The 15261-nt window shown below is 35.3% G+C and overlaps 1 protein-coding gene across 7 annotated transcripts in view; it reads right to left on the reverse strand.

Moving 5' to 3' along the window:
• col23a1a (collagen type XXIII alpha 1 chain a) overlaps positions 1–15261 on the reverse strand; it is a 115712-nt gene that overhangs the window by 16159 nt on the left and 84292 nt on the right. For 6 of the 7 annotated variants that reach the window (XM_026225119.1, XM_026225121.1, XM_026225118.1 and 3 more), the window contains 6 exons: positions 8289–8315; positions 7799–7825; positions 6358–6384; positions 5674–5700; positions 3030–3101; positions 666–782 (listed from right to left, as the gene is read on the reverse strand). In XM_026225119.1, the coding sequence (XP_026080904.1) occupies positions 666–782; positions 3030–3101; positions 5674–5700; positions 6358–6384; positions 7799–7825; positions 8289–8315 (297 nt within the window). The remainder of the gene's footprint in view (positions 1–665; positions 783–3029; positions 3102–5673; positions 5701–6357; positions 6385–7798; positions 7826–8288; positions 8316–15261) is intronic. The other variant, XM_026225122.1, reaches the window with a different exon arrangement.

The following is a 15261-nucleotide window of genomic DNA, read 5'->3' on the forward strand; positions in this document are numbered from 1 at the left end:
GGCGTTGTTTATGGACCACAAACGGTAAGTGTATTTTATTATTTAAGTTGGTGCGTTTAACAGTTTCTGTAACTTATTACACAAAGGGCAATGCTGTTTAGCTTTGTTAACTAGATGGTAGGGCTGTGCAAAAAAATCGAATACGATTTTCATGCGCATCTCATCAGTAAAAACGCTCCTGTGATTATAAGTACATCTCCAGCACATGCGTTGTTTTACTGTCTATGGTTCAGATCAGGATTGCCAGGATTTTCAAAATAAATCCTGCCCACTTGCTTCTTAAAACTAGTCCAATCGCGTTTCCAGGAGGACAGCTTGCACTCAGCTGTCGAATCACAACACAGGAATCGCTGGCCCAATCAGAACTCGTCACGTATTTCTGAAGGAGGGACTTTATAGAACAAGGAAGTCATCAGCCCTTTTTTGTGACAGTGAAAACAGCGGTATACAGATAGGTTAATTGTGTGAAAAATACTGTGTTTTTTTTACACGCGAAACATGAACACATGTTGTATTGCACACTGTAAACACAATCAAGCTTCAAAAAACCTTTAAAGTTAATTGTTCACCAGTTCCTGACAACTTTGTTATAGACCCCTTTAAACAAGGAAATGCACAACCTTAACGGCATCACAGAAGCAAATAAAATTAGATGAGTGTCTTACTGGTTCTCCAGGTGGGCCGCGGGGACCATCCTTCCCTGTGTTTCCTGGGGGTCCTCTTGCACCAGGTGCTCCAGGAGGGCCTGGAGGTCCAGGTGGGCCTGCCTGTCCTTGATCACCCTGATGAAAACATATGACATGTGATATAAAATAAATTCCTCAAGTAAGTCACTGCAAAACATAAGCGCAAATAACATTATATTGAAGCATTTATTTTGTTTCATTATCTTTTTTTATTTGGAAAAGTGAATAGAAGACAATGTTTTAAGATTCATTACCACAACTTTATTGAATATACATGTGCTTCTCAATAAATTAGAATGTTGAGGAAAAGTTTATTTATTTCAGTAAATCAACTCAAATTATGAAACGCATGTATTAAATAAATTCATTGCACACAGACTGAAGTAGTTTAAGACTTTGGTATTTTTAATTGTGATGATTTTGGCTCACATTTAACAAAAACTCTCAACAAATTAGAATAGTTTATAAAACATAAAACATTTAGTCAATTGTTGGCCTTCTGGAAAGTATGTTCATTTACTGTACATGTACTCAATACTTGGTAGGGGCTAATTACTGCCTCAATTCTGCATGGCATGGAGGTGATCAGTTTGTATCACTGCTGAGGTGGTTTGGGAGCCCAGGTTTCTTTGACAGTGGCCTTCAGCTCATCTGCATTGTTTGGTCTCTTGTTTCTTCTTTTCCTCTTGACAATTCCCCAATGATTCTCTCTGGGGTTCAGGTCTGGTGAGTTTTCTGGCCAGTCAAGCAAACCAACATCATGGTCATTTAACCAACTCTTGGTGCTTTTGGCAGTGTGGCCAGGTGCCAAATCCTGCTGGAAAATGAAATCAGCATCTTCAAAAAGCTGGTCAGCAGAAGGAAGCGTGAAGTGCTCCAAAATTTCTTGGTAAACGGGTGCCGTGACTTTGGTTTAGAAAAAACACAATGGGCCAACACCAGCAGATGACATTGCACCCCAAATCATCAAAGACTGTGGGAACTTAACACTGGATTTCAGGCAGCTTGGGCTATGGGCTTCTCCACCCTTCTGTGTGTGGTGGCTCTTGATTCCTTGACCCCAGCCTCAGTCCATTCCTTGTGAAGTTCTCTAAAATTCTTGAATCGATTTTTCTTGACAATCCTCGGTTAGTTGTGCATCTTTTTCTTCCACATTTTCTCGTTCCACTCAACTTTCTGTTAGCATGCTTGGATACAGCACTCTATGAAAAGACAGCTTATTGGCAATTAATTTTTGTGACTTACACTCCTTGTGAAGGGTGTCGATGATTGTCAGAGATCATTTTGAAGGCTCAGAAAACCTTTGCAGGTGTTTGGAGTTGATTAGCTGATTGGCATGTCACCATATTCTAATTTGTTGAGATAGAGAATTGGTGGGTTTTTGTTAAATGTGAACCAAAATCATCACAATTAAAAGAACCAAAGACTTAGACTACTATAGTCTGTGTGCATTTAATTTATTTAATATGTGAGTTTCCCAATTTGAGTTGAATTACTCAAATAATTGAACTTTTCCTCGACATTATAATTTATTGAGAAGCACCTGTAAGTAATTTGCCTTTTGTGAGTAATAATAATACATTATTAAATAATACAAAATAAGTATGCCTCTAGCACTGTAAAAATTACTTTCAAATTTGTAAATCAAACAGATCAATGGAGTCTTTTACAAGAAAATTATATTTTAGACTTTCTACTTGCTGTTTTTGTAATTATTTGTGAAATCTACTAGCAATTTCTAATTAAAGATTGCCTCAAAGTAAATCCTACACCAAATTTCAGTGTATAATGACAATTTCTGTAACTTCAAAGTTTCCTTATACATCTACTGGAGTGAATCTCATAAAAAAAAAAAAAGCAATATTTTCAGGATCATTATTTTATTTTATTTTTTATTATTATTATCATCATCATTATTATTATTTTTAAATTACATTTCTTAACCCAAAATATAATGTCTATTATATATATATATATATATATATATATATATATATATATATATATATATATATATATATATATATATATATATATATATATATATATATATATATATATATATATATATATATATATATAGACATTTTTTATTATTATTACTATTATGTGGTAAAGAATGACCCAGATATTTTTTCATGAGATTCGCCCTGCATCAGCCTCAGCTTGCTCAAACTTGCATGCAACGCTCTGATCCTTCACACATGGATGAGCTCATTTGATTGTAAGTATAAGACACACAAACAATAACACAAGCAATCACGCAAAATGACATGGGTTAAAATTGAGGAAGACGAAGATCTAGTAAGGGGAGTGTCTGCACATGCCTTGCACACATGCTACCTTCAGCATACGCCTCTGGAAAGTGGGCTGGTCGGCCGAGATATAGCTGTGATCATAACGGGGAAAGACCATCTGTGCATGTGAGTCCCCAGTACAAAAAGACAGGAAATTCCCGGAAAAACGGATGGAGAAGGAAAAGACAAAGGAGAAACAATAAGAGAATTGAAAACTTCAGATTAAGGAATAGCAAGATCTCAGGGGCCATGAAGGGAGATAGCCTTCCCGGACAAGAACTGGCTTGGAGATGAAGGCTATGGCAGCAGAGAACAGACAAACCTTAATGAGAATCTGATTACTATGCAGACCTGCATGAGTGCCATGACCCTACGAGAGGAACAGGATGGACAGAGGAGCTGAGATACACAAACCAGTCATTAAAAAAGCATTGACAGCATTTCGCTGCCACTGGATTGTGAAATATCAAATCCAGTTGAGCACTTTGCAGGATTTTAGTTGATTTTGCTTTCAAGATATACCCTTCTTATGACATATCTATACATAACGGTCAGACCAATTCTTTATGACTATTTTGAAATAAAAGCAACGAAACACTGTTTTAAAATTTACCAACATCCCTGTTAGTGCACACTATGCCTTTCAAAAGTTTCGGTAAATACAAAGGTCCGTAACAAAATATATGAAGGATTTCTGAAGGATCATGTGATTACTGGAGTAATGATGCTGATAATTCAGCTTTGCAACACAGAAAGAAATTACATTTTAAAATATATTAATACAGAAAATGGTGTACATTTTGTCATTTAAATTCACTTTAATATTTTTGATTTTGTTTAAAAAACTGTAAAATAAGTGTTTATTTAAATTAAGCAATTTTATCTATCTTTTATTTATTTGCTATCATAATAATATAATATAATATAATATAATATAATATAATATAATATAATATAATATAATATAATATAATATAATATAATATAATATAATATAATATAATATAATATAATATAATAATAATTATGACTAAAATCCCATTTCTTACTGTGTATAAATCCAATATATATTGTTGAGTTCTCATTGGATAAGACTGGATTCAAACTCATGCCATGTCATGAAAATGAAAAACAATACTTGCAATTTTGAATAAATATGGACTTCCTAAATAGAAATGACCAAATAATGTCAAATTGTTGGTCTTGCCACCCTGAAATAACACTGGACAAAAACCATGGTTTTATTTTTGTTGTCACACTGGTCTGAACAACATGTTTATGTTCACTTGTCTCTGCAAACCACAATTTGCGGGCTGGATTGTGCTGACAGCAGTAACGGAGAGCTGCTTGAGATGCACAGAGAAATGTCACATGCCTGCCGCAAAAGATTTCAAATAAGGTTGTGCCGTTCATGAAAGTAAGGATGTGACTTTTTACTTTCTTTGAACTTTTGAAACTGAACAAAATTGAAAATTGTAAGGATTATTTCCTGGCTTTTCAGTGTCTTATTAAATTGTATTAAATGTTGCCGAAAAACTTTGGCAAAGTTAAGAAGCTAATCAAAATTAGCTTCAAAAAATCTGAGAACTAAAGCCTTGCAACAGAGAAAGAGAAAAAAAAGAGCAAAACAGAGAGAAAGTAAGAGTGACACAGCATGTGGATGCCAGTGTAAGCATGAGGGTTGTGTTAGCAGGGATGTGGTGACCCGAGGGATGCTTGAGGTTTCCCACACTGCTTCTTTACTCGGCACTACACACACGCTCTGCTAACTAAGCTGCCCATTGACTTCTATTGTTCTTACATTATATAAATTACTCTAATTATATTTTCAGCAGACTAACCCCAACCCTAAAATAAAACTTGTGGCATTTTTAGAAGAAAAATAAAGACATCATTTGCTTTGTATATTTTCTTTTTGAGAGCTTCCCCACAGGGAGGTTTGTTAGGATTTAGCTGGTCTGTAGACATTTTTCATTTTTGTGCTCTGAAACATGCAATCAGCACACATACTGTATATGGATACACACACAGCACACTCCTTAGTGAATGAAAATAGATAGCTCACATCATTGTTTCTTTCAAACATATAAGAGGAGCAGGATATGTATTAGAGCACTGTTCAAGCCATTTCAATGACGTAATAAAGTGATTATATATCATTATAATATGACTGTTTTTGAATGTGTGTGTGTGTGTGTGTATTGCGTATAGTGCTTAATTTAAATAAATACTTATTTTACAGTGTATTAAAAGAATTAAATTTGACACAAATGTTGGTAAATTGACAAAAATAGTAGTAATTTTCAGAACTTCATTGTTTAATGACAATAGTTTCAAAATAACCAAATATTGACCAAATAACCCTATGTTTGGACTAGGGCCACTTCTGCCGGATGTGGGTGTTAAATGCACACATATATCTGCACATTTTTGTACATCTTGAGAAAAATTATAAAGAAAGATTAAGGCAATAATAGAAAGAGTGAATGCTGAATGCATTGGGCCCTCTGCCACACACAGTTCTGGCCTTCAATTCTGATTTATGATGTTTCTTTATAAATGTGATTAATATCTAGTCAGGTATCGCCCTAAGTATTCTGAGCCACATTTGACATTCTGTTCCTCTGACAGTAAAGGAAAGTATTAATATATAAATTTATTAAAAGTGACAGAAGTATGCATGTACTAACCCTTGGCCCGGTGTCTCCTTGCTCACCCTACAACACAAAAAGACAAGAAACACATTTAGCAACATGTGAACTTCTTGCTATTCTAAAGAGAATTTGAGCGGTTCTTGACTGTGTGTGGATGATTGCTAAGGTGCTTATGTGGTTCTTTGCCATTTGTCTGTCCACACCGAAAGTGAAAATGTTGTTGGAAGTGAGATGTATGAAATATTACTTAATGATGTTTAAAACACTGCTTCCTGACCCACTAACCAGATTAATTAACTCATCAAATCAGCTTCAGTCATAATTTAACCTTTATCTTATAACAAGAGAGCATATTAATGAAATCAGTGAAAAGACTCTACTAATATACTAATTACTATAAATGAGGAAAAAGCATCCTGAGGCTCCATGTTTTTGCTTTGTTGTGCAATTTTTTTTTTTTTTTTTTTTCACTGCAATCAGGAAAAGACTTCAAGACAGTCTTCATTTACCACAGGTTTCTTGTTTCTCTCATTTCATGCTTGACACACGGTTTACATCCCCTCCAAAACATGTGTTTGAAGACAAAAGCCAATGCAAATGAAATTTGTGAGTTGTTTTAGAAATCGGAAAACATCTGTTTGCTGAACAAAGCAGCCTGGGTATGTGAGTGAGAGTGTGCTGTACAGTATTGACAAAAAAAAAAAAAGATACCAAATGTACCTTATCTCCTTTTGGTCCTGGCAACCCCTGGAAATAAATGAGGTGGGTGTGATGATTAGAAAAATTGTCCAAAATGAAAAGCTGACATGACAAAAGTCTAAGGCATAGTTCAGAAACATACCACGTGAACCATAAGTCAGTCACTAAGAGTCTTTAGCATCTCAGTATCCTCTAACTTTCACATGTATCTCATCTTCAAAGTATTTTCTAAGTCATCTTTTTCAACTGAAAGTACAGGCTGCACCTCACATCTGCACTAGATATAACTGGAATCTTTGATCTTAAAAGTCATTTGCAAATAACATGGTCAAGAGTCTGGGAATATGATGAAAGTACAACTGACTGAACATAAAGAAACTGGTTTGAGAGAAAGTATGTGAGTGGAAATGATAAGGAAGTTTTCTGCACAAATCTGTAATTTTTATGAGTTTGCTCACATGACCTTCTCACTGTGACCCATTTGAGACACTGGTCTGAACTGACGAGGCTTCGAAACTTATCTACATGTGTAAAACACACTGCTTTGAAAAACAGAGGCAATGCTAGTGAAGCTGATGCAAAGTGCATGTTGAATAATTATGAGGGTAAGGAGGCGAAAAAAGGGGAGAATTGTAATGATGTAAAGACAAAAATGGTTAAATAAATAAATAAATAAATAAATTAGTGTGTGTTTGGGTGGAATAAAATGTGAAATGTTAAATGAATTACTGTTAACACTGAAGTCACAATCCAAAAGTGGCAAAGGCTGAAATTAAAATGATTCTTGCTGTTCACACTGTCATCTAAACAACATCTGTGTCACATGTGAATTAAATCTATATTCTATGATGCACCTCACAACATTTTCGGCCTGAATAAGACCTACTTTAAGACCACCTTAGACTTTCTTTCATGTGAGTCAAAACAAAACAACTGTCTTTCAGAGGAAGCCGCAGAAGAATGGCGTTTTGAGGTGGTCTGCTTTCCAGAAGAAGGGGTTTACGTTACATTGGACAAATGGGCTTTCAACATACAATCTTGTTATTGCCACCAAAATTTAAGATTAGTCTTACAGAGTGCTAAAGAGTGTGACAGGGTTCATAATCGACTGCCTTCCTGCAACAGCACAAGCTAACAATGGTGAATTTGCTCCGTTTGTTGTATAATCCATTATTTCCATCTCATTTGCGGATAATAGACATACAAGGTAAAAGACACTTTGTAGTGTGTGACCCTATATCAGAGGTGACAGATGACTTGAAAACTTAAATAAGGGGTTTAATCACCCTGATGCCATGCATAACTAAAACCATAATTGTACACAGTGTGAGTGAACAGCTTGCAGATTTGTGTTTATACTGTAACTTACTTCCATTAACCTTCTGTATCAAGTAGCACTCACTTGTCTACAATATCAGACAATAAACTTCACCGCACAGTAGAAATATAAAATTGCATGTACCTGGCTTCCTTTAGGTCCAGGCATACCCTGCAAATAAACAAATCAATTATTACATTTCTAGTCAAAAAGAGCTTAAAAGAGTCCACTTCTAAGTCTCTATGACACTGTGGTCTCTAATTATTGTTCAAGTCCCTCTTTCAATGTAAGTTTGTCATTTTAACATCCGCTACTCAAACATCATAATTCTGATTGCTAAGAAAAGTTACACAATTGAGGGATCATTTATATTCCCAACAAAAAGACAGATTTATATGGCAGATTTTGTCACTGGGGATGGAACAACAGCTAAAAGACACATCTTTGCACCTTGTTTACCCCTAAATGGTTTACATTAGTGCCTTAAAGGAAAAACTGTACAGATTAGCATCTTTTAAAAGGGTATCATATCAGTTACAGTTGTGTACCTTTTAATACACACACATACACACACACACACACACAAACACACACAAAGTCTCATCTTGTCTCTTTAAAGCTCTGGAATACTCACAGGTTTGCCATCCAGACCGAGTGGACCCTGAACAGTGGAAAAAGAGAAAAACAGACGATTAAACCCCAGGAGTCCACAGACAGCTGGTCATAAAAAGGGAAAGTGCAGATAAACTCTGAAGGGAAGTGTGTGAGGTAAATCAAAAGATAAAGATCAGGAGAGAAACAGAGAATTAAATGGTAGGCCATGATGTCATTCCTCCATTTTTAAGATGAGGACTGGAGTCAGACCAGTTTCTTTTGACTTTCAACATACAATCTTGTTATTGCCACCAAAATTTAAGATTAGTCTTGCAGACTTAGTAAAGATTCAAATGCAAGGGTAATCAATGATCTAAAAAATAGTTTGGCACTGTAGTAGCCTCTGCCTTTCCATGTGTTTTATCAGTTATACTGATCAGATATGTGCATTATACATAAGGGTATAAATAAATGACAATCTAATAAATAATTGGCATTTCAATATTTAACAAATAAAATTCATCACAGTCCATTTATGTTGTTTAAGAATCAGTTTAAGTCAGACCAGGAAATTAAAAATTGTGCAGTTGTCAAAAATAGAAAGGATGTGCCAAACTGGCAGTATAAAATAAGTTATTACTACTTTTATTTTATAGCAAGCTTGTAACGGGAGCAACACAGTGTCCAGTATAACCACTCATAGTAGTTGTGTAAAAGGAGACCTTCCAGGATTTATTTTTGTTCTGAAGGTCAGAGGTGAGAAGTCTGATTTAAAAGTGTCATGAAGCACCTAGACTTATTCTAAAAGTAGCAGTGTGAGATAAATCACATACTTTTGAAAGAATTGTGGGAGGTCATCAAAATGCCAGAGACCTTTGAACTTTGAAACATATATCAATACAATTTCTGGCCCTTTTTTAGCTGTCTCAAAAGCTTGTGACAATCCCACATCAAATATGCATCCTCAGTTTATCCCCACTTTTTTATGTGTGTGTCTGTTAGGGTGGAATGTAGAGTCAAATTGGACTTAAATTGGACTACTACTTTTACTGCAGGGAGGAAAAAGAAAGTAGCACTTAGGAAAGATTGAGAAACTATGCAGATAGGAAAACTGTTCAGCACAGCCTGAAACAACTACAACATCCTCTCTATCTCTAAAACCCAGAACACTGAATTTTAAATCTACCTCTCCCTCTCAATCTGATTGGTGCAGAGCCATGTGTAAGGTCTCTAGTCACTCAGACACTCATGATTTGCTGCTAGTGCACACAATGCTGTGGAATCACAGAAAACAAATAAAGTTTTATTATTTTGGATTAGAAGTTTGTTAAGAACTAACAGTAAGCATGACAGTGATGCATATATTAGCAAACGACAGCACTAGTAATTAAGTAATTTGTGTAAAAAAAAAAATTATACTCCATTTCACCACAACTTTACGTGCACTTAATAAATAAAACACAGGTTACTGCAGTACATTTGACAAGAAAAAACTATTTCAATCTATATAATTCAAAAATTCACCTTGCTTAATATTCTTAGTAACTATAAAATTATGATTAACAATTCTTTCAGAGTAAATCCTAAACCCATTTTTTTTCAAAGTAGCTTTTCTTTTTAAAGTTTGTATTTTAAACTTACATTGATCAGAAACTGTACTGTATTTCCATAACGTCATTCTTTGAAAGGAATTAAAAATAAGTGCCATTCAGTAGACTATATGAATTTGCAGGCCAGAGTTCACCAAATGTACAATTTTGCGTGCATTTGAAATTAACACAAGGTCCAAGACAGGCCCTTCAAACTTCAACGAAGTGTCTGTACCCAAAAGTAAGAGAACATCCTGGGCTAAAAATAACGAATGCTAAGCTTCTGCCTTTGAATTAACAGACAAAAGATGTACGAGTCCATTTTGGACAATAAACAATCCTTGATTTTAAGCATTCCCAGAGGTATGTTAAGGACAGGACATTTGTTTTGAGGACGTGCTGGAAGCTCTACTCATACATCTGGGAGCGTTTACATGGCTTGCTCTCTGCAGTGTCTCCTCATGCTGAGCAGACACCATATGCACAGGTCAATGCCAGCGGACTTCCTGAAAGAGAAACCAATGAATCGGCTAAGACATTAAACTCTGATTTATGACTATAGTACTCAGGGTCTGAGACCCTTTAAGTTCATCATTGTGAGGAGGAGATCGGTCTTCCCACTGGTCACTATTGCTGGGTCTCAATCTGTTGACCCGCAGGGCCAAAGACTCTTGCATTTATAATCGAATAATCCATCAAAATGATTGGGGGATTAAAGGTTTTCTTTCTCAAAAATCTCAGAAAAATGACCAAAAAATAAGCCACTCTTGAATTTTCATGAACAAACATCACTCATATTATGATTCAAGAATGTATCCTTCAAATTTCCAAACATCTTGCTATCTGCCACACACTCAAGGTCCATATGGATGCCACACATGAACTAACACAACTCAATTTATGACCCCCTGAAGAGTAAAGGTAACCATGAAAAAGTTAAATCCATCCGTTATTCCTAAACCTGCTTTTCATTTCTCTCCTGCAACAGACTGACTGGCCAAACTAAGTACGAAACCTCCAAGAAAAAACCTCTTAGAAAACAATTATAAGAAGATTAATCCTGGATATTTTATTTTGTTGTGTGCACCGCTGAATTCCGAGCAGGAACAGCGGGAAAACATTCCAGAGTAGCTCTGATTTACCACATATATTTAACCACAAAGAGCAAAGAACTGCGAAAGAGGATTCAGATTACCAGTAAAGGCTCGAGAAAATGAAATAATGACTTTTTTGTCTGCTGCCCTTTGCCAGTGTTAAGTTTTTCAACTTTGCTATAAATCGTAAATTCATCACAGGGTAATCGAAACGCTTTGAGTTCAGGCCTACAAAAGCATTCCTGCTAAAACTGGACTTCGTGGTGGGCTCAATGGTGCTTTGTGGGAAATCTGGAGGGATTGTATCGATAGGCCCTTTGAGTCAAATCAAGACTTAGATGTTTTAATCAAAAGAATCTTTCACAGGTTTTGACTGCCTTCACCTACTTAAGAGATTGTGTTTGGGTTGGACAGTGAAGAAACGACCCATCTTTCATTGCCAATATCTGGTTTTAAGCCCTTAAATGCACTTCTACTTTTCCAGTAAAAATATCAAAATGTGATTTACTTGAATAATAATGCACAAGACATTAAGACTAGTTTTTAGAGAATATATATCAAATTAAATTTGATAAAAGATTTTTCTTATCCCATTTGGAAACTGTTGCAAAAAATGTAATCACAAACCCCATAAACCTACATTTTGGGGTTAGGGGTTATTTCGTAACAGAGAAATAATTTAACCACTTGAAATGTAATATAATTTTTGGTTGCACTTTATTTTACAGTACGTGTCCTTGTATGTACTTATAGTGTACTTAAAGTGTATTTATCTAAGAAAGTTCTGGTAATACAAGGTAACTACATGGGTTAGGGTAAGGTTTAGGGGTAGGTTCAGGGTTAGTACCTAGTTATTACATAGTTATTGTAATTACTATAATAAGTACATAGTATGTACATGGGGAACAGGACTGTAAAATAAAGTGCTATCGAATTTTTGATAGCAGGCAAAATGTGTAATATATATATATATATAGAGATGTATACAATGCAAACCCCCTTTTTGTTTAGGTTTCATTTTTCTGCCAAAAAGAACCACAAACTCATCCCTGTGTGGCTCTGTGAGACGAGACAACCCCTCATCTGGATCCAATGTCCATGAAGTCTCCACGTCTCTCTGTTCTCCTTTCTTCTCTGAAGGGTATATCGTTTATTGGACTGCTTTATACTTCAAGTACATGGAAATACTTTGGGATATGTGACATCCATTTCACTCCCACCGGGCTGCCAAGAAAGATATTCCTGGATTTCAAAATGAAACATTACCATGTCAAGAATATTCATAGAAAGCCTTCATATGGCATATTTCTGCTCTGTTATTCTGTAAACAAGAACTATTATACTAGACATTTCTAAAACAGATTTAAAAGTGCCAACTCTATCTTTCTTAACAAGCAATCTCCATCAGTAGTATGACCATACAACCTCCTTTTTTAAGACATGTTCTGGCCAGGATTTCTAAGGGGCTGTTTACATGAATCCATTTTCAACTAAAAATAGAAAACTTTGAATGCATTTTGGTGGCCTGAAAATGCTACATTTTTAAAACGGGTTTCAAAGTGAACGTTTTTGAAAACTATAGCTCCTGCTATCATCTCCATGCAAACTGCAAATTTGTGAAAACAGTGATGTCATGCGCATTGTGTGTTCAGTCTATGTATGTGCGCAGATGTGTAGTATTTCTTTACAATGTGACATTGCCAACTACTGGCCTGGCATGCAAAATACAGCATTTTTAGTCGTTTTCGCAGATCTGTGTGAATGAGATCGTTTTTACATTTTCAGCAACGCAAAGGAAAAATTTCTCTATTTTTAGTACATTGCTGTTAAATATTTTCTGTTAATGCCATCTTCTTCCATTTCATGACTGGTCAGTTATATATACTGTTCAGACTACATTTCAGTCCTTCAGCAAGAATGAAAACAATAAAACAAGCATAACCAGGACATTTTAGGAAGTTTAGAAATCCTGGCCAGGACATGTTCGGAAAAAAGAGTCACCCTATCCATCACACGCTCATATCCAAAGGGATTATTTATGAGAGAACCTAAACAACAGTCTCATGAGAGCCGCTCTCAGCAGCGTCTGCATGTAATACAGTCTGTTTACGATACTGCTAATCAAATCACGGCCTCAAATGAGCACAGACAGCATGTGGGCACCACCTGAGCTCATAAGAACAATGGCAAATCATCTAGACACATGTTGGGTTCACACATGTGAGTAACATTAACCCAGTGCACTTACAGAACAGAATTAACCTGGATCTACCTGGATTCCATCAAATGTATATAAGCATTAGTGTAACAATGTCAGTTATATTTACTTGAAATCATCTGCTTTTTCTAATTAATAACCCTCGCCATATGACGTAAGTTAACACAAACTGTTTGTCAAACTAGTTTACAGGATAAGAAAAATCATGTTATGAGGGAGTAAAGGGGATTGTTTAAAAGATGGCTATTGCTGGTGAATGGAGTGAAATTACTAGCGTATGTTTCACACTTGCTGGCCGAAAGCATTCTGAGATTGCGTTGTACACCATAAAGGATGTGGATTTGGGGCGAGTTAACACACACGCACCTGTCGCTCTGTTCCAGATGCTACAGAGGCTTGGCAGATGCTAATGGACATGCTCCAGATTAGGAATTCTGATCTACTCACACATAGTGAGGTGTTTTACTATTGAGCCCAATGAGGCCAAACAAAGTGCCAGCTTCAGGTGTCTTTATTTATTTATTTATTTATTTTTTGAGTCTGTCTAAATCCTTTATTGTATAGGAGTTAACCTCAGTTAAATGATACATATAATTTGAATGTGCATATATTTGCAATTATATAATTTAAAACGATATAAAAATACATTTAATTTTTTTTACTAAAAATATCACATTTCTACCATTGCAATAAATAATAAATAAATAAATAATCTCAAATAATATATATATGTATACAAATGATTTTTTAATGAAAAATATAGCATTTCCATTATTGCACTGAATAAATGAATGAAATGTAATTTTAATCATTTATGTCTATGAAACTGTCATTAAATAGACTTTAATAACAGCAATAATAATGGATGAATTAATTAATTATTAATGTATTTGAACAGCATAAATAGCATGAGCTATTTAACTATAAATAAGTAAATACATACATTTAATTAATTTATGCAAATATAGCATTCCCATTATTGAAATAAATAATTAAAGTTAATTTATGATTTTAGTGTATTTAAATGAACAGTTCGTTGATTTCATTGTGTCTGAACAGGACTTTTATTACTTTACTACAGCTATGAGCATGAGATTTTATTCCTGTATTTATTTTTGCATAAATATGTATGCGTATGTTTAACATATATACATAATAAACAATTTAAAAAAACACCTTTTTATGATTTTATAGTGAAATGTGACCAATATTTTTTTTTGTCTCAAGAATGAGTGTGTGTTGCATGTACACACACACACACACACACACACACACCTGTCTATAATTAACCAAGGACTTTTCCCAGCAGACGTACAAATCTGGGAAAACCATGAGTGTACCTCTGATACTAATTTGCTGGGCATGACTGACTCAGCCTGGCAAAGACTTCTATCTAGAGGCTGATCTTACAGCAGATACGCCACAGCATATCAGTTCAGACATCACTAATTTACTTTGACGATAGTAGAGATAATGGGTACAGGAACAGGAAGTGGTAATGTAATAAATAATATCTGCAGTATAACTGGCTAAAGAGCCACAGTAATGCTTACTCAGAACTCCCAGACAAATATACTCTTATTGAACTCATACTTCACGCCGCGAGGTGAGTAAGGCTTGTTAACTAAACATCTCTTGATATCTGGAGCCAAACTAACCAAACCATGGGGTCCACAATTAAGATCCAGACAAAACAAGGTACAGAGCCTCATTCGCTTTGTGACTAACCACAATCTGACCCCAGGTTCACCTTGACATGTTCCAGAACAGCCTGCTGCTTATCATTCTGCTGTCCGCAGTTCCACTGACAGCCACTAGAGGCCACCAGACCACTTCTACAGTAGATCATACAATCAAAACAATGATCCAGTTCAGATGGACATCTGTTTGGACCCCAAGAATTGATCTCATGTTTGTATCTACATAAACAGAGGTACTGAAAAAGACTATTGATTGTTTGACTGGGGCTTGTTTTATAAATGAAATACATGATGCAATTATTATGACTCACAGTTTACCAAGCAAATGTCTTTTCTTTTTATTTTGAACACAAACAAACTACTCTAATCAAAGTCGAGCTATCAGAAAACAACCATCAGATGTGTGATGTAC

The sequence above is a fragment of the Carassius auratus genome, chromosome 39 (genome assembly GCF_003368295.1).
Source record: "Carassius auratus strain Wakin chromosome 39, ASM336829v1, whole genome shotgun sequence".
Lineage (NCBI taxonomy): Eukaryota > Metazoa > Chordata > Actinopteri > Cypriniformes > Cyprinidae > Carassius > Carassius auratus.